The sequence below is a fragment of the Rhinoderma darwinii genome, chromosome 2, assembly GCF_050947455.1.
Source record: "Rhinoderma darwinii isolate aRhiDar2 chromosome 2, aRhiDar2.hap1, whole genome shotgun sequence".
Taxonomy (NCBI): domain Eukaryota; kingdom Metazoa; phylum Chordata; class Amphibia; order Anura; family Rhinodermatidae; genus Rhinoderma; species Rhinoderma darwinii.
Window position 1 is genome coordinate 188,734,864 of NC_134688.1, and position 21,671 is coordinate 188,756,534.

A 21,671-nucleotide genomic window follows, 5' to 3' on the forward strand; every position below is an offset into this window, starting at 1 on the left:
CAACGTCACGACGTCTAATTTGCACTCATCACCATTTTTATTTCTGGCACAGAATTGACAAGAGCCTGAATATACAGCGAACGTGAAAACAAACACCAGTCTAGCGAGTTGTGTCGTTCCGACAATCCATCGTCCTTCTCAGAAAATATTATATACACCTCTCAAAATGTATTATAAACCAGAATTTCTCAAAACATGGCCGAGATTACATTTTGACTACGTTTATAATTTAGAATATTCGCTTTACGTTCGAGTTGACGCCGTCACCTGGGATCTGAAACCGTTCGCTATTGGCTGTACGCAGGCAGGGAGTAAGGTTGTGCGCATGCGCAGCGGAAGGCACTAGCAGCTTGTGTGCACCATATGCAGCGAGGCGCTAGAACCGGGATAGAGATACATTGACATAATCGCCATGGGCAAGAAACAGAAGACCAAGGGCGAGGAGAGGTAATTAGCTGGAGACTCCTGGAGTGCCACTATCACGTGCGCCTAGCTTCTATCAATGCCCGGACAGGTGTGTTGCTGCTCTGAGGCGAAAGGCCTAGAAGAGTGGCGTCTGCCGGCTGCTGATGTATGGGAGGTCCCATTACTGCTCGGAGGAGATAGACGTTGTGCCCAGTGTGGTAGTGTACGGGCACCATGCTGCCGGTGGAACACACCACGGGCAATGTCACCAGCTGTGTAGGCAGGAGGGTACAGCATGGCTGGCCATTAACCTTCCAGTGTCTTATCACACGGTGAGAGGCCTGGGCGCTGTTTCATCTGGAGGAGGCCTGGCTCTGTAGTTAAAACTTTTTCACCTACACTTAAACTAAAAAGATACTATGTACATATTGGAGCCATAGTTTTAATTATTAAAATTTCACACAAACGTATAGCCAAACGTTGAGCAGGTGATAAGTCTGTTGCTTTCTGTTGTCAGCCGTTCAAGATGACTATTGTTGCTGTATTGGTTTACGGTAGAAAGTACACAAGAAATCCTGCCCCGTGATCACTACTTTCTGACATATATCCAGTTATGAGAATCTTCAGAAACCCTTCCAGTTAGGGCATATGGGTGTCAGAGTAGGGGGCCACGCTATCCTTTCTTATAAGCCAGGATAGAGAGTCCCTCTGGGTGGCCGGGTGCGACATTCATCTGATTGGCTGGCATGTAATTCTACATTACAGGGGAAATGCGTGGCTAGATGGGGCTACCCCAGGCGATAAGATCTGAGTGCCATAGGTAAGAGATGCCAGACCTGCAGCGATCAGCTCATAACGTGGATGTTTTAAAAAAAAATATATATATATATATTTTAACTTTGTCTTCATGAGACCCCCCCTTTAAATCTAATGAAATGGGTTGTCCTGTCAAGGTAACCCCTGTCCATATGCATTTATTATGTAATAGAGGGGGGGGGGGGGCATCACTTTATTAGCCAGGGTGGAGAAAGGCTGCAAAGGGTGGTGGACTCGACACAACCATGTATTCCTTTAGTGTGAATGGGCTCTATCTAGGGAAAGCTGTATGCTGACCGCCGGGGGGGGGTTGGAGATATATCTGGCCGATAAGTTGATCGCCAGGTCATCTTTATTCTGAAAGAGAATTTTCCAGTGGGAAGTGCCTTTTATGCATAAGAAACGGACACTGGTTAAAAATACAATCGCCCTTTTATTTTCGCTATATACTAAATTGTATATCAATAGTTCTGCAGCTTCATTGGATGTTTTTGTTTGTGAGATCCCAATCCATATATTCTAGTAATGGCTGTATAATTTGTCAATGGCAACTACCGCCTGTTTAAAATGGATGAAAGTTTATAACCATGCTGACATTATTTCCATCACTGGACAGAAATATTGGAAGTAGTTATTCAATATTACTGAATATAACTGGAAAAAACAGGCTTGTCAATACTAACTGCGGTTTAGGATCCAGTGATGACATAAATGTGAAGCCAATACAGTATCTTGTACATTTTTGTCAATGTGGAATGAAGGCATGGACCACTATAGCTATCAGCTGAATCTTCAGCGTCTCTACCCACTAAATGGGTCTGTTAAAGATCAGATCTTTAGGGCCTAAAATAAGTGTGAATTGTGTGTTACTGACTCCAGTTTGCCAGTCAGGGCATTGTGAGGACCCTCCTGATGACCTTCCTGCCACTTACAAGTCTAAAGTGATAAGGGCAGCTGCACTTGAAACTTCACTTTTGGTTGACCTAGAGGGATATGTTCTCCTCCCTAATCCAATTCATGCCCTCTATTCTTAAAGGAGGTATATACAGGATTAGAAAAACATAGCTGCTTTTATTCAGAAATAGCGCCACGCCTGTCTGCAGGTCGTGTGTAATACTCGCACTCCGTTCTATTCACTTCAATGTAGCTGATCGACAATACCAGACTTGACCCATGGAGAGGTGTGGCACTGTTTCTAGAAGAAAGCGGCCATGTTTTTCTAGTCCTATACATTAAGGCTGGGTTCACACAGAGTTTTTTGACGCGGAAACCGCGCCGCAAAACTCACCAAAAACCGTCCGAAAATGCCTCCCATTGGTTTTTTCCCGCGAGCCGGTTTTACCGGTAGAAAGAAGGGACGTGCCCTATCTTCGCTTGGTTACGCCTCTCACCTCCCATTGACATCATTTCACTGCGTTTTATGCCCGCAGCGCTCAATGGCCGCGGGCGAAAAACGCTGCGAAAATCGTCGTGCAGGCAGAGGAAAATCTGCCTCAAACTTCCAAACGGAATTTTGAGGCAGCTTTTACGCCTGCAAAAAACTCTGTGTGAACCCAGCCTAAGACTGGACTTCAACAGGGTGTTGTAGTTAATCTGTTAAAAGCTTGAAGGAGTTTCCCATAAGGGTATGTTCACACCATTAACAAAATACGTCTGAAAATACGGAGCTGTTTACAAGGGAAAACAGCTCCTGATTTTCAGACGTTTTTTTACGGCCGTTTTTGGAGCCGTTTTCAATAGTCTATGAGAAAACGGCTCCAAAAACGTTCCAAGAAGTGTCCTGCACTTGTTTTGACGAGCCGTCATTTTACGTGCCGTATTTTGACAGCGACGCGTAAAATGACAGCTCGTCTGCACAGAACATCGTAAGAGCCATTGCAAGCAATGGGCAGATGTTTGGCGACGTATTGGAGCCGTCTTTTCAGGCGTAATTCGAGGCGTAAAACGCCTCCATTACGTCTGAAAAGAGGTCGTGTGCACCCAGCCTTAGGGACATTTATGACATATCCACAGGATAGACCACGTTTATTTTAATTTTGATCTCACTAATTTCTTTTTCCCAAATAGAAAAGTCCTTTTCTAGATCTTCTTGAAGCTCTTTTAACTGGTGATCATCCAGTTTTCTTTTTCTTCATGGTCAGAAATCGCATGTGTCAGCGGGAACACAGAGAGGTAGAACAGGGTTTAGGGGGCCCCGTTCTGGTGATAGGTGCGGGTCCCAAAGGTGTGACCCACATCTATCTGATATTTGACATATCTATATGTCCTAAATGTCCCTGATGGGAAAACCCCTTTAATTGCTGTGAAAAACACATGGTAAAAAGTTTTCGGCTTGTGGCTTACAGGTGAAGCACGTTGAAACCATCTGCTTTACATGTAATAGTCGCACAGCTGAAAACCGTTGGAATTTGCGGTAAAGCACATTTGTTATTCACCATGCGTATAATACACAGCAGTTAGGGGAAAAACTTACCTCCGTTTTCCTTAGTCATGGCGACGCATCCCTCTGTCTTCCTTGCGGTCGGGCCTCCTGGTTTGATGGTGCAGCCCATGTGACCGATGCAGCCTCTGATTGGCTGCAGCAGTCACATAGAATGAAACGTCATTCCAGGAGGCTGACCTGGATGACAACAGAAGAACCCGTCGCTATGGTAAGTATAAATCTTTTTATTCATTTTATACCGTTTCATTTTTTAGTTGCAATTTTTGGCGGCGGAATTTCAGCTTTTCTGCTACAAAAATTGCAACGTTTAGTATTTGTGGGTTTTACCTCCCCATTGACTTCAATGGGGAAAACTTTCAACAGCAAAACTGTTGGGGCTTGTCCACACATAGCGGAATTGCTGCGTATTTTTAGTCTGGAATTGCAGACGGAAAATACGCAGCAGAATACAGTAGCAGCAAAGTGGGTGAGATTTAACAAATCTCATCCACACGCTGCGTAAAAATTGCGACCAGAAATTCACCTGCGGTGCGTATTTTTCGTAGCTCGGCATCTAAATTCCTGCTGCGGAAAGTGGACTGGATTGCTGCGTTTTTCAGGGGAGATCTCACCATCCACCAGCATTAATGAAAACGCAGCAAAATACACATTTTCTGCAGTAAAAACGCAGGAAATGGTGTGTTTTTTCCGCAGCGGAATGTCTGCTACTTTCTAAGGAATTACTGGAGAAATTTTCTGCAGCAATTCCATTACGTGTGGACAAGCTCTTACAGTAGCAGCAGAGGGGATGACATTTGAACAAATGTCATCCATACGCTGCGTAAAAAATCAGCTAAAAAGCGTTTATAAATTGACCTGTGGTGCGGTTTTTAATCCGCAGAGTGTCAATTTATGTTTCAGAATCACTGCTTTTATTCAATGATATCCTTGCGGAAAATCCGCCGTGTTTACGCTACGTGTGAACATACCCTATATGCCATCAAAACGCCTTGTGGAATTCCGTCCTAAGGAATCTTAGAAGTGCTCTTCTGTCCTGGTAAACTCTGTCCTTTATAAGAGTATGTGCACACACAAAATAAAAAAAACGTCAAACGTCAGCCGCTTTTGTTTTTTTTTTTTAGCTACTCCCGTTTTTCACGGCCCATTTTGGAGCTGTTTTTCTATAGAGTCAATGAAAAACGGCGGCAAAAACTGCTCAAGAAGTGACATGCACTTCTTTTTCGCGGGTGTTTTTTACGCGGCCATTTTTCAAAACGGCGCGAGCATAAACGTCCCGTCAGAACAGAACGCCGTTTTTCCATTGAAATCAATGGGCAGATGTTTGGAGGCGTTCTGCTTCTGATTTTTAGGCCGTTTACGGCCCGAAAAGCTGCTGAAAATAAGCTGTGTGAACATACCCTCACCCATCATGTTAAAAGTTGCCTAAAAGTGGAGGTTCACTTTAACAATTTCAGTATGAGATTCTTTTTTTTCTTGGTTTAAATTATTATTATTATTATTTTTACTAGATACTGCATCTTCATTTTTAAACGTGTGCTTTATTTTTATATAATGGGGTTGAGGAATTATGACGTCACTAATACATTACTATTTAAAAGTAATTGACTACAGAAGTGCAAGATTGACAGCCGGTGTGTGATTCTGAGCAGCGTTATAGAAGTTGGTGGATTGTCTCTTTGTTGAAATAGTCATGACATCATCATTCCTGTTTGGGCACTTTTAGGTTTTGCTGACGCTTATTCAGTACGGCCGCTAGTGTAATTTTTCCTGCTAGCTACATGTAGAGTAAGGAATTGTGTCAATCTAGCCACACATTAATCTTTTGCGTAGATTTTTTTTTCTTTCTTTCTTTAAAAAACAATAAAAGCCTATGTATTTTATTAAAGGCCATGCTAAAGTTAAAGATTTTAAAAATGATTGCCTCTGTGTTATGTACAATTCAGCGCATGTTTGCCATTTTTGGTTTTTTGGCGCCATAATATGGAAATATACCAGCTATAGAAGTTTAATAATACTCTTGTTTCAATATTTTAAAATACAGTTTAAGGGTCAGTTCGCACAGTTTTTGGCGCTGATTTTGACGAAGAAACCGCATCAGGGTCATTGCCTAAAAATGGCCGAAATCATCCCCCATTGGAGGCAGAGGCGTTCTTTTTCCCAGGTGGGGTTTAACCGCTCGCAGGGGAAAAACGGCATTTCTTCTCTTACCGCGGTTTTCACCTCTCACCTACCATTAAAATCAATGGTAGGCAGAAAATAACCTGCGGCACTAGTTTCTGAGCGTTTTTTGCAGCTTTTTTTCCCCACAGTCCTTGCGTCAGTTTCAATGGCCGCAGACGAGAAACGCCGGAGAGAAAAATCACAGGCAGTTCAAGCTCTGCCTCAAAATTCATGGAATTCTGAGGCAGATTTTTTTTTTTCTGGCTACAAAAAACTGTACAGGGCCTGAGGCAAATTATATATATATATATATATATATATATATATATATATTTTTTTTTTCAATTACTAAGGCCTCATGCACACGACCGTATTTTTTCCCACCCGTAAATACTGGCGTAAATACGGGTCCGGTGTCACACGTATTCCACCCGTTTTGCACCAGTATTTACGAACCCGTGCCCGTAAATATGGGTCCGGTGTCACACGTATTCCACCCGTATTTACGAGCACGTTTTTGGCGGCAAAATAGCACTGCACTAATCGGCAGCCCCTTCTCTCTATCAGTGCAGGATAGAGAGAAGGGACAGCCTTTTCTGTAATAAAAGTTAAAGAAATTCATACTTACCGGCCGTTGTCTTGGTGACGCGTCCCTCTCTTCACATCCAGCCCGACATCCCTGGATGACGCAGCAGTCCATGTGACCGCTGCAGCCTGTGATTGACCTGTGATTGGCTGCAGCGGTCACATGGCCTGAAACGTCATCCAGGACTTCGGGCCGGATGTCGAGAGGGACGCGTCACCAAGGCAACGGGCGGGAGACCGGACTGGAGGAAGCAGGAAGTTGTCGGTAAGTATGAACGTCTTTTATTTTTATTTTTTACAGGTTTATACTGATCGGTAGTCACTGTCCAGGGTGCTGAAAGAGTTACTGCCGATCAGTTAACTCTTTCAGCTCCCTGGACAGTGACTATTTACTGCCGTCGCTTAGCAACGCTGCCGTAATGACGGGTGCACACATGTAGCCACCCGTTATTACGAGAGCTCCATAGACTTCTATGGACTGTCCGTGCCGTTATTACGGCCTGAAATAGGACATGTTCTATCTTTTTCAACGGCACGGGCACCTTCCCGTGAGAAAACGTCGCCAATAGAAGTCTATGAGCCCGTTATTACAGGTCGTGATTACGACCCGTAATAACGGGCGTTTTTACGGTCGTGTGCATGAGGCCTTAGTAATTATTCTGCAGAAAACAAATTGGGTAATGCTGCTATGTCTTTCTTTAAAGAGGCTCTGTCACCAAATTATAAGTGCCCTATCTTGTACATAATGTGATTGGTGCTGTAATGTAGGTGACAGTAGTGTGTTTTTGTTTAGAAAAATGATCTATTTTCACCAAGTTATGACCTATCTTAGCTTTATGCTAATGACTTTCTTAGGCCCCATGCACACGAACGTAAAAACTCCCCGTAATTACAGGCCCATAGACTTCTATTGGCCACGGGTACCTCCCCGTATGCTTATGGGAAGGTGCCCGTGCCGTTAAAATATAGAACATGTCCTATTTTAGGCCGTAATTACAGCACGGGCAGGCCCATAGAAGTCTATGGGGCTCTCGTAATTACAGGTGACTACGTAATTACGGGAGCGTTGCTAGGCGACGTCAGTGGATAGTCACTGTCCAACGTGCTGAAAGAGTTAAACAATCGGCAGTAACTCTTTCAGCACCCTGGACAGTGGCTACCGATCACAATATAGATCAACCTGTAAAAAAAAAAAAAAAAGACGATCATACTTACCCAGAACACCCTGGTTCTTCCTCCAGTCACGCCTCCTGGGATGACGTTACAGCCCATGTGACCGCTGCAGCCAATCACAGGCTGCAGCGGTCACATGGACTGCTGCGTCATCCAGGGAGGTTCGACTGGATGTCAAGAGAGGGACGCGTCACCAAGACAACGGCCGGGCAAGTATGAATTTCTTTTACTACGGAAAGGACTGTCCCTTCTCTCTATCCTGCACTGATAGAGAGAAGGGCTGCTGATTAGTGCAGTGCAATTTTGCAGCGAAAACTTGCCCGTAAATACGGGTGGAATACTGGTGACACCGGACCCATATTTACGGGCACGGGTCCGTAAATACTGGTGCAATACGGGTCGAATACGTGTGACCAAGGACCCGTATTTACGCCAGTATTTACAGGAGGACAAAAATACGTTCGTGTGCATGAGTCCTTAATGCGTGTTTTTACTTTTGACCAAGTGGGCGTTGTGGAGAGAAGTGTATGACGCTGACCAAGCAGTGACCAATAAGCGTCATACTTATCCCAATTCATTTACTCTGCACATAATGATCCTGCATTGTTCACTATGTTCAGTCACATACTCACACATTAACTTTACTGAAGTGCCTTGAGAGTTAATAGACATCGCGTCCAGCCAGGACGGGATGTCTATTCACAATCCCAACACTTTGCTAACGATTGTGGGGGACTTACAGCAGAGCAAGCGTGATCTCGCTGTAAATGACAGCTTATGGCGTGATTTCGCGAGATCACGCTTGCTCTGCTGTAAGTCCCACACAAATGTTAGCGAAGTGTCGGGATTGTGAATAGACATCCCGTCCTGGCTGGACGCGATGTCTATTAACTCTCAAGGCACTTCAGTAACGTTAATGTGTGAGTATGTGACTGAACATAGTGAACAATGCAGGATCATTATGTGCTGAGTAAATGAACGGGGAGAAGTGTATGATGCTAATTGGTCAGCCTCATACACTTCTCTCCACAACGCCCACTTGGTCAAAAGTAAAAACACGCCCAGTTGGGCATTAAGAAACTCATTAGCATAAAGCTAAAATAGGTCATAACTTGGTGAAAAATTATAGTTTTTCTAAATAAAAAACCACTACATTACAGCGCCGATCACATTATGTAGAAGATAGGGCACTTATAATGTGGTGACAGTCTCTTTAAATATAGATTACACTTCTCTACCCACCTAGTGTATAATTGTCTTTTTATTTCTAAAATTATATAATTTTGTTTCTCTTAACCCCTTAATGGCCAGCCTATTTTAGACCTTAATGACCGATTCATTTTTTACGTTTGTCCATCGTCTCTTTCAAAGAGCTATAACTTTTTTATTTTTGCGTCGACATAGCTGTATAAGGTCTTGTTTTTTGCGGGACAAGTTGTAATTTTTAATATCATCATTTTGGGGTACATAGAATTTATTGATTTACTTTTATTAACTTTTTTTTTGGGGGGGGGGGGGGGGGAATAGAAGAAAAACCAGCAATTTCGCCACACTTTTTTGCGTCCTAAATTTACGCCGTTTACCGTGTGGTATAAATAACACAATAACTTTATTCAGTGGGTTGTTGCGATTGCAACAATACCAAATTTGTATCGTTTTTGTATGTTTTACTACTTTTACACAGTGAAAACACTTTTTTTTTTTTTTTTCAAAATTATTTGTTTTTGTATCTCCATATTTTAAGAGCCGTAACGGTTTTATTTTTTCGCCGATGCAATTGTATGAGGGCTTTTTTTTTGCAGTACGACTTGTAGTTTTTATCGGTACCATTTTGGAGTAGATGCGACTTTTTGATCACCTTTTTATCACATTTTTTTTAAGGCGGGATTCAAAGAAAACAGCAATTTTTGCATGGTTTTTTATTTAAATTTTTTATGACGTTCACAGTTTAGGTTAAATGATGTAATAAGTTTATAGTTGGGGTCGTTACGGACGTGGCGATACCAAATATGTGTAACTTTTTTATTTTATTTTGTTTGTTAATAATAATAATGCAGTTTGAAGGGGAAAAAGTGGGTTTTTCATTTTTATTTTTTTCACTTTTAATGAAACTTTTTTTTTTTTTTTTTTACTAGTCCCACTAGGGGACTTCACTATGCGATTATCCAATCGCATTTATAATACACTGCAATACTTCTGTATTGCAGTGTATTATTCCTGTCCGTGTAACACAGACAGGCATCTGCTAGGTCATGCCAGAGGCATGACCTATCAGGCATACACTATAGGCAGACCTGGGGGCTGCCATCGGAGACACAGATGCTCGGCAATCTTATCGCCGGGTGCCGGTGGGATGAGAGGGAGCTCCCTCCCTCTCTCCAAAACCGCTCAGATGCGGTGCACGCTAAAATTTAACGGCTGTCTGCTCTGTTTATTTATTCCGATGCAGTGACGTAAAAAGGCTATTGCATCAGAATAAAGCCCATTAGTGACAGACGTAAAAACACTATGAGGCGGTCACTAACGGGTTAAAGGGTTGTTCCCATCTCCCTGGTTAATTTGTTTTTGTTTTCCCATTGTTGTCCATAAAAAAACTAAATATATTGCCACCTCCATGCATTTGTCCTACTATACTTTCATAGGCCTTGGTCCACCTTTCCCCCAAGCCTCATTTCTCTGCATCTGCAGTATTGTAGGCGTGACACTTACCCTCCCTTTTCATGTCCAGCATTCTCACAGCGCCACTTCACTGTACGTGTTCGCTCATGATGCTGCGCTGTGACCAATGCAAAGGCAGAATACGGACTCCGGGCTACTGCACATTCCCTGGAGATGTTACATTGATTTACAATGACTGAGGGGTGGATAGCCTGGGAGCTAGTGCGCATGTGTAACTTTGGAACAAAACTCTAAACTGGAATACCCTCCCAGATTATGGGTGCAGAGACCTCTTCCAGCTAAGAGAGATTTTCCGTCTGCCGTCCTAAACGCTCCCCAAAGCTTTTTCCCTCCCATTCAGAGTTTTAAGATGTTGTTTCTAAAGAATGGAAACACCCAAATGAGAAGTTTTCTCATACCAACTTCTAGGATCTCATTTTCCTGTTCCTGAGGAAAGTGGCCCAAATTTTCAAATGCAGGAGATTTTTTTTCTCGTCTGCCTAAGACTACTACTATACCCATGGCCAACGCAGATCCTTTGTATCTCCATATTGAAAACCTGGACCTGGTTTGAAGATGTTGAAGTATCTCCGAGGCCATGGACGGCACAAATTCTCATTTGCCCCAATTTAGACACTGGCCCTCTCAGAAAACCGGTTTCTTATTTCTGGTCTTTTTGCTGGTTTACCTATCCACGAACCACTCGACGGCCTTCCCAGCTGGAGATGAAGACTAAGCCCTTCTTCAAGCCCCATCCTTTGTGTGCGCACGTACACAGCCCCCTAACTCAGGCACAGATAAGGCAAATTCTGCCTTGGTCTGCTTTAGGGTCAGACTCCTTCTTCAGATGTCTGGCTATCCACATCTCCAATGCTTGAGTGTGCGAGGTAGTCTCTTAAGGCCAAAATGCAATTTTTCACTTTTGACCTGACCCAACCATTTTTTACCAGTCAAATCCTCTTTGTCCCCCATCAAAGGCTTTCACCTTTTTTCAGTTGTTGGATGCTCTTCTGCTTCAAGGGGTGATCCTCCCTGAACCTTTAAACCAAAATTGTAGGGGCTTCTACTCCAATGTGTTTTCTGTGCCAAAGAATGACAGAATGGTTTTGTCCCTACCTGGACCTCAAGGTCCCAACAGGTTTGTCCAGTTCTCTCTTCTGCATGAGGTCTTGTTGATCGCCTCCATTCAGGCAGGGAAACTCCTCCCCTCGGCAGACATAAAGGATGCGTACTTACACATCTCGATCAGCCCTTGTCACTAACATTTCCTGCGTTACACAGCCCTCTCCTCCCAATTCCAATTTGTGGCCCTTTCGTGTGGGCTGGCTAGTTTTTACCACTGTGCACAAGTAGGACTGCTTCCTCAGCCACAAGCGCAAAGTTACAGGGGAATGGTCTGTTGGCACAAGGTTTTGCAGGCGGTTGTGGATTAGGTGGCTTCACTACTTTCGCTCATGCTGGGTGATCAGTTATTGAAGTTAAAGGCCCGAAGCCTTAGGTGCACCACTCCTAGGTCCTCATGACAACTCTACCTGCCTTTTTTTGGTCTTGTGGTATATACACAATATATCTATCCATCTACATTAATATCCACATTCAAACAGTATCTTGAATCATGCCAGTTTTCTGTGTGCACATAGGTATACGTTGATTTGGATAGTAATTTGTAGATAGCATTTATTTTTTTTTCATCATTTTTACATAATGTTATACTTTTTAGTAACGTGTTTTTAACCCCTTCCCGCACCTTGACGTAACTGTACGTCAATGTGTGCAGTAAGTTCGCGCACCTTGACGTGCAGTTACGTCTGTGCTTTGACAGTTAACCGCCGCGCGGCGCTACACCGCAGCAGCGGTTAACTGTGCAGGGCGTCTGCCCTGCATTCCCCGTTGCCGATCAGCGGCCTATCGCCGCTGATTTCGGCAGTTAACCCCTTAATTGCGGCGTTCGATTTGAACGCCACAATTAAGGTGTTTAGCGCCGATCGGCAGCCCCCATGTGAAATCACGGGGGCTGGCGATCGTACCCATGGCAACCGGACGCCAGACAATGGCTTCCGGGTTGCCATGTACAGAAGCCTATGAGGACCACCCGGAGGGTGGTCGTCGTAGGCTTCCTGTCAGTGTGACTGTCACGTCACAATGACAGTTGGAATGCATTACACTACGTGTGTAGTATTCCAGCAGCGATCAGAGCTGCAAGTCTAAGTGTCCCCTAGTGTGACAAGTGAAAAAAAGAATAAAAATGTTTTCAAAAAAGTGTAAAAATAAAAGTTATAAGTGACATAAACATGAACTGCATTTTTTCCTATAATAAGTCTTTTATTATAGGAAAAAAAATGAACACATAAAAAAAAAGTACACATATTTGGTATCACCGCGTTCGTAACAACCCCAACTATAAAACTATAATATTATTTTTCCTGCACGGTGAACATACACACTATCCGTGTTTTCACGGGTCTCCGAATGTCCGCAAATCCGTGCCGCAGAAACTCAGGACATGTCTTATTACGGCCTGCAAACTTGATGCGGACATGCCCATAGAAGTCAATGGGCCCGTTGAAAATGCGGGTACACCTCCGTGTGTCAACCGCAGTTTGCGGATTTGCGGAAGTGTTGCTAGGCGACGAGCGGGAATGAGTTCTGTCGTCATCCTGTTTTACCTAGGCTTTTTTTTTTCATCCGCATTTTGCGGATTACATACGGATGAATTGCGGATTACATAAGGATGAACTGCGGAGGACATTTCACGGAACACGGTCCTGGAATTTGCGGACCAGAAAAACACTACGGTCGTGTGCATGAGGCATTACACAGCTTTTTTGACTGAAAAATAAAAAAGTTATGGCTCTCAGAATATAGTGACACAGAAAATAAATTATTTTCTAAATAAGGTATTTAATTGCGCAAACGCTGCAAAACATAAAAAAATTATATACATATGGTATCGCCGTAATCGTACCGACCCGCAGAATAAAATATAACGGTCATTTATAGCCCAGGGTGAATGCTGTAAAAAATAAATAAAAATCATTGTCAGAATTGATGTTTTTTGGTCACCTGGCTTGCTGAAAAATGGAATAAAAAGTGATCAACAAAATCGCATGTACCCCAAAATGGTACCAATGAAAATTACAGATTGTCCCGCAACAAATAAGCCCTCACACGGCTCTGGTGGTGAAAAAAGAAAGAGTTCCAGCTCCCAGAATATGGCGATGCAAAATGTGCAGAGCGTTCCAAAAGCGGATAAGATCGGGCGCCATTTATAATATAAGTGCAACACTGGCCACATATCTGCGGATTATTATTTATTTACCCCATTATTATACCCTCTTATTATGCCCCTGATGTACTCTGCCCTACATGTGCCCCCACATTATAAACTGAAATACCAGCAAAACGCCAGAGCTACTACCAAGTAAAATCTGCGCTCCAAATGGCGTCCCTCCCTTCTGAGCCCTACAGCGTGCCCAAACAGCCGTTTACGTCCACCGATATGGCATCGCCATACCCGGGAGAACCCTGTTAATATTTTATTTGTGGTATTTGTGGCATAAACTGGGCACAACATATAGTGCACTAAAATGGCACATCAGTGGAAAATTTTAATTTTCACTTTCCACCATCGGCTGCGCATTAAACCCTTCGCGCACCATGACTTAATAGCATGTCGTGGTGTGGGGGTGATATATGGAGCGTCTCACGCGCTGAGCCCGCGCCATACGCTGCGGGTGTCAGCTGTGTATTACAGCTGATACCCGGGACTAACGGACAGAAACAGCGATCGCGCTGTTACAGGAGCCTGTAAAAATCACAATATACTGCAATACATTAGAATTGCAGTGTATTCTACCAGTGATCTAACGATCGCTGGTTCAAGTCTCCCAGGGGGACTAATAAAATATGTAAAAACAAAAGTAAATAGTTATTATTAGTGGAAAAAATTAAATATATAAAGTCCAAAAATAAACACTTTTCATATTTTTTCTCTAAAGTAATGTAAAAAAATACACAAAATTTGGTATCGCTGCGTCTGTAAAAGTTCAAGCTATTACAATATACCATTATTGAACTCGCACGGTGAACGCCGTGAAAAATAAAGAATTTTAAATGGCAAAATCGCAGTTTTTTGGTCACCTTCGCTCTACCAAAAAATTTAATAAAAAGTGCTGAAAAAGTCTTATGTACCAAAAAATGGTACCAATAAAAACTACAGCTCGTCCCGCAAAAAATAAGCCCCCCACACCGCTCTATTGACGGAAAAATAAAGACATTGAAGCTCTCGGAAAGCTGGGAGGAAAAAGAAAAAGCAAAACATGGATCAGTCCGGGAAGGGTTAATTTATTTTCTAATGAAAAAACATTTATGACCACATGTGGGGTATAGCCGTACTCGGGAGAAATTGCTTTACAAATGTTGGGGTGTATTTTCTCCTTTATCCTTTGTGAAATTGAAAAAATTCAACATTTTAGTGGAAATAATGTTGATATTAATTTTCACGGCCTAATTCTAATAAATTCTGCAAAAGACGTGTGGGGCCTAAATGCTCACTATACCCCTAGATAGATTCCTTAAGTGGTGTAGTTTCCCAAATGGGGTTACTTTTGGGAAGTTTCCACTGTTTTAGTACCTCAGGGGCTTTGCAAATTCGACATGACACCCAAAAACTATTCCAGCTAAATTTGAGCTCCAAAAGCCAAATGGTGCCCCTTCCCTTCTAAGCCCCGGTGTGGGTCCAAATAGCAGTATATTACCACATATGGGGTATTTACGTAATCAGGAGAAATTGTTTTACAAATGTTGGGGTGCTTTTTCTCCTTTATTCCTTGTAAAAATTAAACATTTCTAAGTTCTTACAGAAAAAAAAAGTCGATTTTTACCTTTACAGACTAATTCCAATGACTTCAGCAAAACAACTGTGGGGTCATAATGCTAACTTTACCCCTAGAAAAATTCCTTGAGGGGTGTAGTTTCCAAAATGGGGTCACTATTGGGGTGTTTCCACGGTTTTCATCCCTCCAGTGCATTGCAAACGTGACACGGCTCTGAAAACTATTCCAGCAAAATCAGAAATCCAAAATCCAAATGGTGCTCCTTCTCTTCTGAGGCTATTGTGGGTCCAAACAGCAGTTTATTACCACATATGGGGTATTGCTATAATCGTAAGAAATTGCTTTACATATGTTGGGGTGTTTTTTTCTACTTTATTCCTTGTAAATATTTACAATTTTTACGTTTTTTCACAAAAAAAGTAGATTTTCATCTTCACATACTAATTCAAATAAATTTAGCAAAAAAACTGTTGGTTCAAAATGCTAACTATACCCATAGATAAATTCCTTGAGGGGTATAGTTTCCAAAATGGGGTCACTTTTGGGGGGTCTTTACTGTATTGGTACCACAAGACCTATTCAAACCTGACATGGTACCTAAAATATTTATTTGTAAAAAACACCAAGATTTTGAGAAAATTAGCAAAAATTTGCATTTTTCTAAATTTAAATGCATCTACTTGTAAAACAGATAGTAATACCACACAAAATACTTACTAGTTTATATTTCCCATATGTCTACTTTGTTTGCATCGTTTTTTGAACATTCTTTTATTTTTCTTGGACGTTACAAGGTTTAGAACTTTAGTAGCAATTTCTCATATTTTCAAGAAAATTTCAAAAAAGCCTTTTTTCAGGGATCAGTTCAGTTCTGAAGTGGCTTTGAGGGCCTTATATATTAGAAAGTCCCCATAAATCACCCCATTTTGAAAACTGCACCCCTCAAAGTATTCAAAACAGCATTCAGAAAGTGTTTTAACCCTTTAGGCGTTTCACAGGAATTAAAGCAAAGTAGGGGTGAAATTGACAAATTTAATTTTTTTTTTTTTTTGAAAATTCATTTGTAATACATTTTTTCTGTACCACAGAATGTTTTACCAGAGAAACGCAACTCAGTATTTATTGCCCAGATTCTGCAGTTTTTAGAAATATCCCACATGTGGTCCTAGCGCGGTAATGGACTGAAACACCGGCCTCAGAAGCAAAGGAGCAACTAGTGCATTTTGGGGCCTCCTTTTTTTAGAATTTTTCCCTAACATAAAGTAAAATATGTCACGAGAAAACAATCTCAGAATCACTTGGATAGGCAAAAGCATTCCGGAGTTATTACCACATAAAGTGACACATGTCCGATTTTGAAAAATCGGCTTCGTCCTGAAGGCCAAAACAGGCTCAGTCTCAGTACAAGTTCAATGACACCTGACCAAGCATGTAGTTCAATTAAACCTGTGTGAACCTGTCACATGTTTTGTTTGAGCAAAGATAATCAAGAAAATATGTGCAGAATAAGTAATCCTGGCTTAAAGAGCCTCTGTCACCAGATTCTCAAATCCATATCTTTTATTGCATGTGATCGGCGCTGCAATGTAGAGAACAGTAACGTTTTGTTACCAAGGCCAAGTTATGAGCAATTTTAGATTTATGCAAATGAGCCTTGAAATGGACAACTGGGCGTGTTTTTTTTCGTCTGTCCAACTGGGCGTGTATTGTGTTTTTAACTGGGCGTGTTTACTTGTTTTATTAACTGGGCGTTGTGAATAGAAGTGTATGATGCTGACGAATCAGTGACCAATCAGCATCATGCACTCCTCTCCATTCATTTACACTGCACATAGTGTTCTTACTAGAACGATGTGCAGCCACATACACAAGTGTCCTGATAATGAATACACATGACCTCCAGCCTGGACGTCATGTGTATTCAGAATCCTGACACTTCTGAATCTTTTCTGTGAGATTTTCAGCATGGGAAACGAAATCTCGTTTACCTCGTAATCTCGCCAGATTACGCGTGGTTTGCTGGAATCTCACAGAAAAGATTCAGAAGTGTCAGGATTCTGAATACACATGACGTCCAATTATCTCATCAAGCGGTGACCGTATGGTTAACCGGTTTGGATCTTGGCAGCAGCACTTGTGGATTGCCTGAAAGATCATCTTTCCAATGCTATATTCAAGTATTACCTGGGTGAGCATGGTATATCACTACCGGCAGCTTACTTAACCCAATTGACCTGCACTATGTGTCGCCGTGCTTTTATTTTTATTTCCATTTTTATAGGATGTTACAAGGCTTAGAACTTTAGCAGAAATTTCTCAGATTTTCAAGTACAGTAAAAAATAGTGTAGTACCGTGTTAGCCAGGCACGTTCTCCTGTACATCCTCCAATGTAGTGTACATGATCCTATGTGCAAGGTGCATCAATAAAGGAATCTACACTGGGGAAACCATACAAAAACTACAAACCAGGATGAATCTTCAGACATACAATAAAACAAGAGGTGGATACACCCGTGGGAAACCATTTCTCTGGACCTGATCACAGTTTGGCAGATTTAAAGGTACTAATTCTGAAGTCATTTTAAAAACAGAGAGAGAAAAATTTGGGAATTCAAGATGATGATAAAATTCCAGTCATTGACACAAGGCCTCAATCGAACGCCTGGTTTTATGAGCCACTACATGGACACACATCACATCCCCCATCAGACTGACTCCAGATGCCTTAACTCCTAAGCCCTTAGTCACACGACAGGGTTTCCCGGCCGGGTGACGGCCGTTCATAAATCGTCCGTCACCCGGCTGCATTAGGAACAATAGACCCCTAATGGGGCAATTCACACGACCGATTTTTTTGATGGCCCGGGAAACCTGGCAGTCAAAAAATGGGACATGCCCTATTTTCGGCCGTTTACCCGGCCGCCCGGCTCCCATAGAAGTCTATGGGGCCGGGTAATACACGGCCATCACTGGAATGTGTCCCGAGTGATGGCCATGTATTCCGTCGCTCGCGCTCTCTCCTCCTCCTCCTCCTCCTCCTCATCACAGTGCAGAGTGCATGTGAGGAGGAGGAGGGTCTTTTTTTGCTCCATGTAGGAGTCGGAATCCCCAATCCCCGGGCGGGGATTGGGGATTCCGCTACAGGAGAAGTGAGTGACTACACTGTCCATATATGGACACAGCGAAGTCACTCACTTCTGCAGCGGAATCCCCGACTCTATGGCCGGGGATTCCGCTACAGGAGAAGTGAGTGACTACACTGTCCATATATGAACACAGTGACGTCACTCACTTCTGAAGCGGAATCACCGACCCTGTGGCAGGGAATTCCTCTCCAGGAGAAGTCAGTGACTACACTGTCCATATATGTCCTAAGTCATCACCCCTATAACCTCAGTTTTATTGCCCCGGCTTATCTTAATGATGTATCACTTCATGTACTAATTGTCTTTGTGTAACATCTAAATGTTGTGCTTTTTTCTAAGTCATTCATTTGTTAACTCGCCTGAACAAGGAGCCTGTATGCTCTGAAAGCTTGCATATAGAACTTTTATGGTTAGCCAATAAAGGTTTCATACCTATTATACTTTTGTCTTTTTTGACACAAAAGTATTTAACATTTCACATTTTCAAGAAAATGTCAAAAGGCTATTTTTACAGGGACCAGTTCAGTTGTGAAGTGTTTCTGAGGGGCCCATACAATACAAACCCCGATAAAGCGCCCCATTTTAAAATCTGAACCCCCTCAGCATTCATAACAGCATTTAGAAAGTTTATTAACCCTTTAGGCGTTTCACAAGAATTAAAGCAAAGTTGGGGTGAAATTTACAAATTTAAATTTTTTTTTTTTTTTGCAGAAACTCATTTTTAGTTCTTTATTTTTCTGTAACACAGAAGGTTTTACCAGAGAAACACAACTCCATATTAATTACCCAGATTCTGTAGTTTTTCCAAATATCCCACATGTGGCCCTAGTGTGCTAATTGACTGAAACACAGGCCTCAGAAGCAAAGGAGCACCTAGTAGATTTTCGGGCCTACTTTCTATTAGAATATATTTTAGGCAGCATGTCTGGTTTGAAGAGGTCTTTGGGGGGGGGGGGGGGCAAAACAGTGGAACACCCCCCAAAAGGACACAATTTGGCAAACTACACCCTCAAGGGATATAGTGAGCATTTTGACACCACAGGTTTTTTTGCTGAATTTAGTGGAATGAAAATCTTAATTTTTACCAATAAAACCTAGAAATGTTCAATTTTTACAAGACATAAAGGAGAAAGAACACCATCATTTGAAAAGCAATTTCTCCTGATTACGGCAATACCCCATATGTGGTAATAAACTGCTGTTTGGACAAACGGCAGGGCTCAGAAGCGAAGAAGCACTTGGATTTTGGAGCTCAAGTTTTGCTGCAATGGTTTTCAGGTGCCATGTCACATTTGCAAAGCCCCTGAGAGACCAAATCAGTGGAAACTATATATATATATATATATAATTTTTTTTTTTTATAGTTTGGGTGGTTACGGACGCGGTGATACCAAATATATGTACTTTTTTTAACGGTTTCATTTTTGTCCTGTAATAAGACTTATTATAGGGAAAAATGTGGTTGTTTTTATTTACTTGAAACTTTTATTTTTACACTTTTATTCAACTTTTTAGTAACTTTTTTTTTTTGTTCCACTAGGGGACTTGATGGCCTGCACTTCTAATCTTCAATACATTGCACTACCCAGTAGTAGTGCAATACAATAGAGCTGTAAGTCATTCACTGACAGCAAGCCTGTTAGCCTACTAGGCCTCGCCCAGAGAAGGGACCTATCGTACGTGGCCAACCAGGAGGCCGTTATTAGGCCTCCAGATGTCATAGCTATGATCGGCATCCTCACGATCACATAGTGTCGATGCCGCGATCTCTTTTGATTGCGGCATCTAAGAGGTTAATGGCAGGGATTGGAGCTAGCTTCTTAGCCTGCGCCATCTTGTTTGTGGGGGCGGAAGCCTTTTACGCCCTGCCTCCGGGCGAAACCTAGCAGGCTTCCATACTTGGCCATTGTTAGGCCTCCGGTCTGCCAGAGTAGTCATTGGAACCCTGCGATTGCATTGCGGGGTTCTGATCGAATTGTAAACACCATAGATGCAGCGCTCGATTTTGAGCGCTGCATCTAAGGGGTTAATCCGCCGGATCGGAGGGTAGTTCCGATTCTGGCCTTGAAGCAGTGATAGCGCTAAGCTATCACTGCTTTAAAACTGTGTTGCAGACACAGTAGCCTGTTAACGCAATGACATAACCATACGTCAGTTTGCGTTAACAGGCCAACGTTTGGGACTTAACAGTATGTCACATAGCGTTAAAGTGTAGCTAAACGTTTGACAAACTTCTGACATGCCATAGTGACGTGTCAGAAGTTTGGATTGGTGGGGGTCCAAGCACTGAGACCCCCCCACCAATCGCTAGAACGAAGCAGCTGAAGTTCTTGTGTGAGCACTCAGCCGCTTTGTGTCTGTTCGGCTTTTTCTGGAAATAAATGTACCGGTGTATGGATTCAATAGAAAGTCTATGAGCCCATACTCCGATATATCGGCTTTCCAGAAAAAGCCGAACAGACACGAAGCACTTCAGCTGCTTCGTTCTAGCGATTGGTGGGGGTCTCACTGCTCGGACCCCAACCAATCCAAACTTCTGACATGTCACTATGACATGTCAGAAGTTTGTCAAACGTTTAGCTACACTTTAAGGGGTTAAGCAGGCCATACATTATTAATTTCAGACGGCTGTTATGACTTGTCGTTTATATTTGTCTGAGGTTAAACAGCAAATCCCTTTATCGATCTCTAGCTTGATCTGTGGCCTGGTGTGGGCTTCTATTAAAGTGTTGCAGATCTGTAATTTGGCATGCAACAATTGAAGATCACATTTTCCAAAGATATCTGTCTTCAGTTGACGTCTGACAAATTAGGTTGTGTCACAAAATGGTGCCAAGAGTTGGCAGAAAATCTACGTCAACCTTTGTGGCCAGCTTTACTTGTAATGCCTAATTTTTAGTTGGTGCTATAGAAAATATCAATCATTAAAATAGGCACTGCCTTTGAACAAACTTTGCATAAATCATTAATACAAGCAAATATAAGAAACTTTGTAATATTGTAATATAACTTGGAGAAAAATGCTTCTTTCTCCTCTTATCAAGCTCCTTTCCTCTCCCCTTCCACCCTCCTAATTGTTAAGGAGTTAGGCTACATTCACATGAGTGTATCAGGTTCTCGCGCGTGAAACTGGTCCGTTAATGCATCAGTGTGCTTGGTGAGGGGCATGCATTACTCACGCACTCGCAAAGCAATTTTTTTTTTCAATTAATATTTTCAATTGAATTGATGCGCAAATCACGCACCGTACACAGGTGTGCATCCGTGTGCTGTGCGTGATTTTCACGCACCCGTTGACTTCAATGGGCGATAGGTGTGTGAAAAAACGCATCAATATAGGACATGCAGTGAGTTTTACGCAACGGACAGGCTGCGTGAAGAACGCTGCGTGCATGTGTGAAAGGTGTGCATGTGTGCTGCGCGTGATTTCCCTGTGCAGCACACGGACG

General features: G+C 42.4%; 1 protein-coding gene across 1 annotated transcript in view; it reads left to right on the forward strand.

The window, feature by feature from the left end:
• Nucleotides 1-164: 164 nt before the first annotated feature.
• EIF5B (eukaryotic translation initiation factor 5B) overlaps nucleotides 165-21,671 on the forward strand; it is a 75,489-nt gene continuing 53,982 nt past the window's right edge. Inside the window, exon 1 of the mRNA XM_075852630.1 lies at nucleotides 165-447. Within this exon, the coding sequence (XP_075708745.1) occupies nucleotides 413-447 (35 nt within the window). The 5' untranslated portion in view covers nucleotides 165-412. The remainder of the gene's footprint in view (nucleotides 448-21,671) is intronic.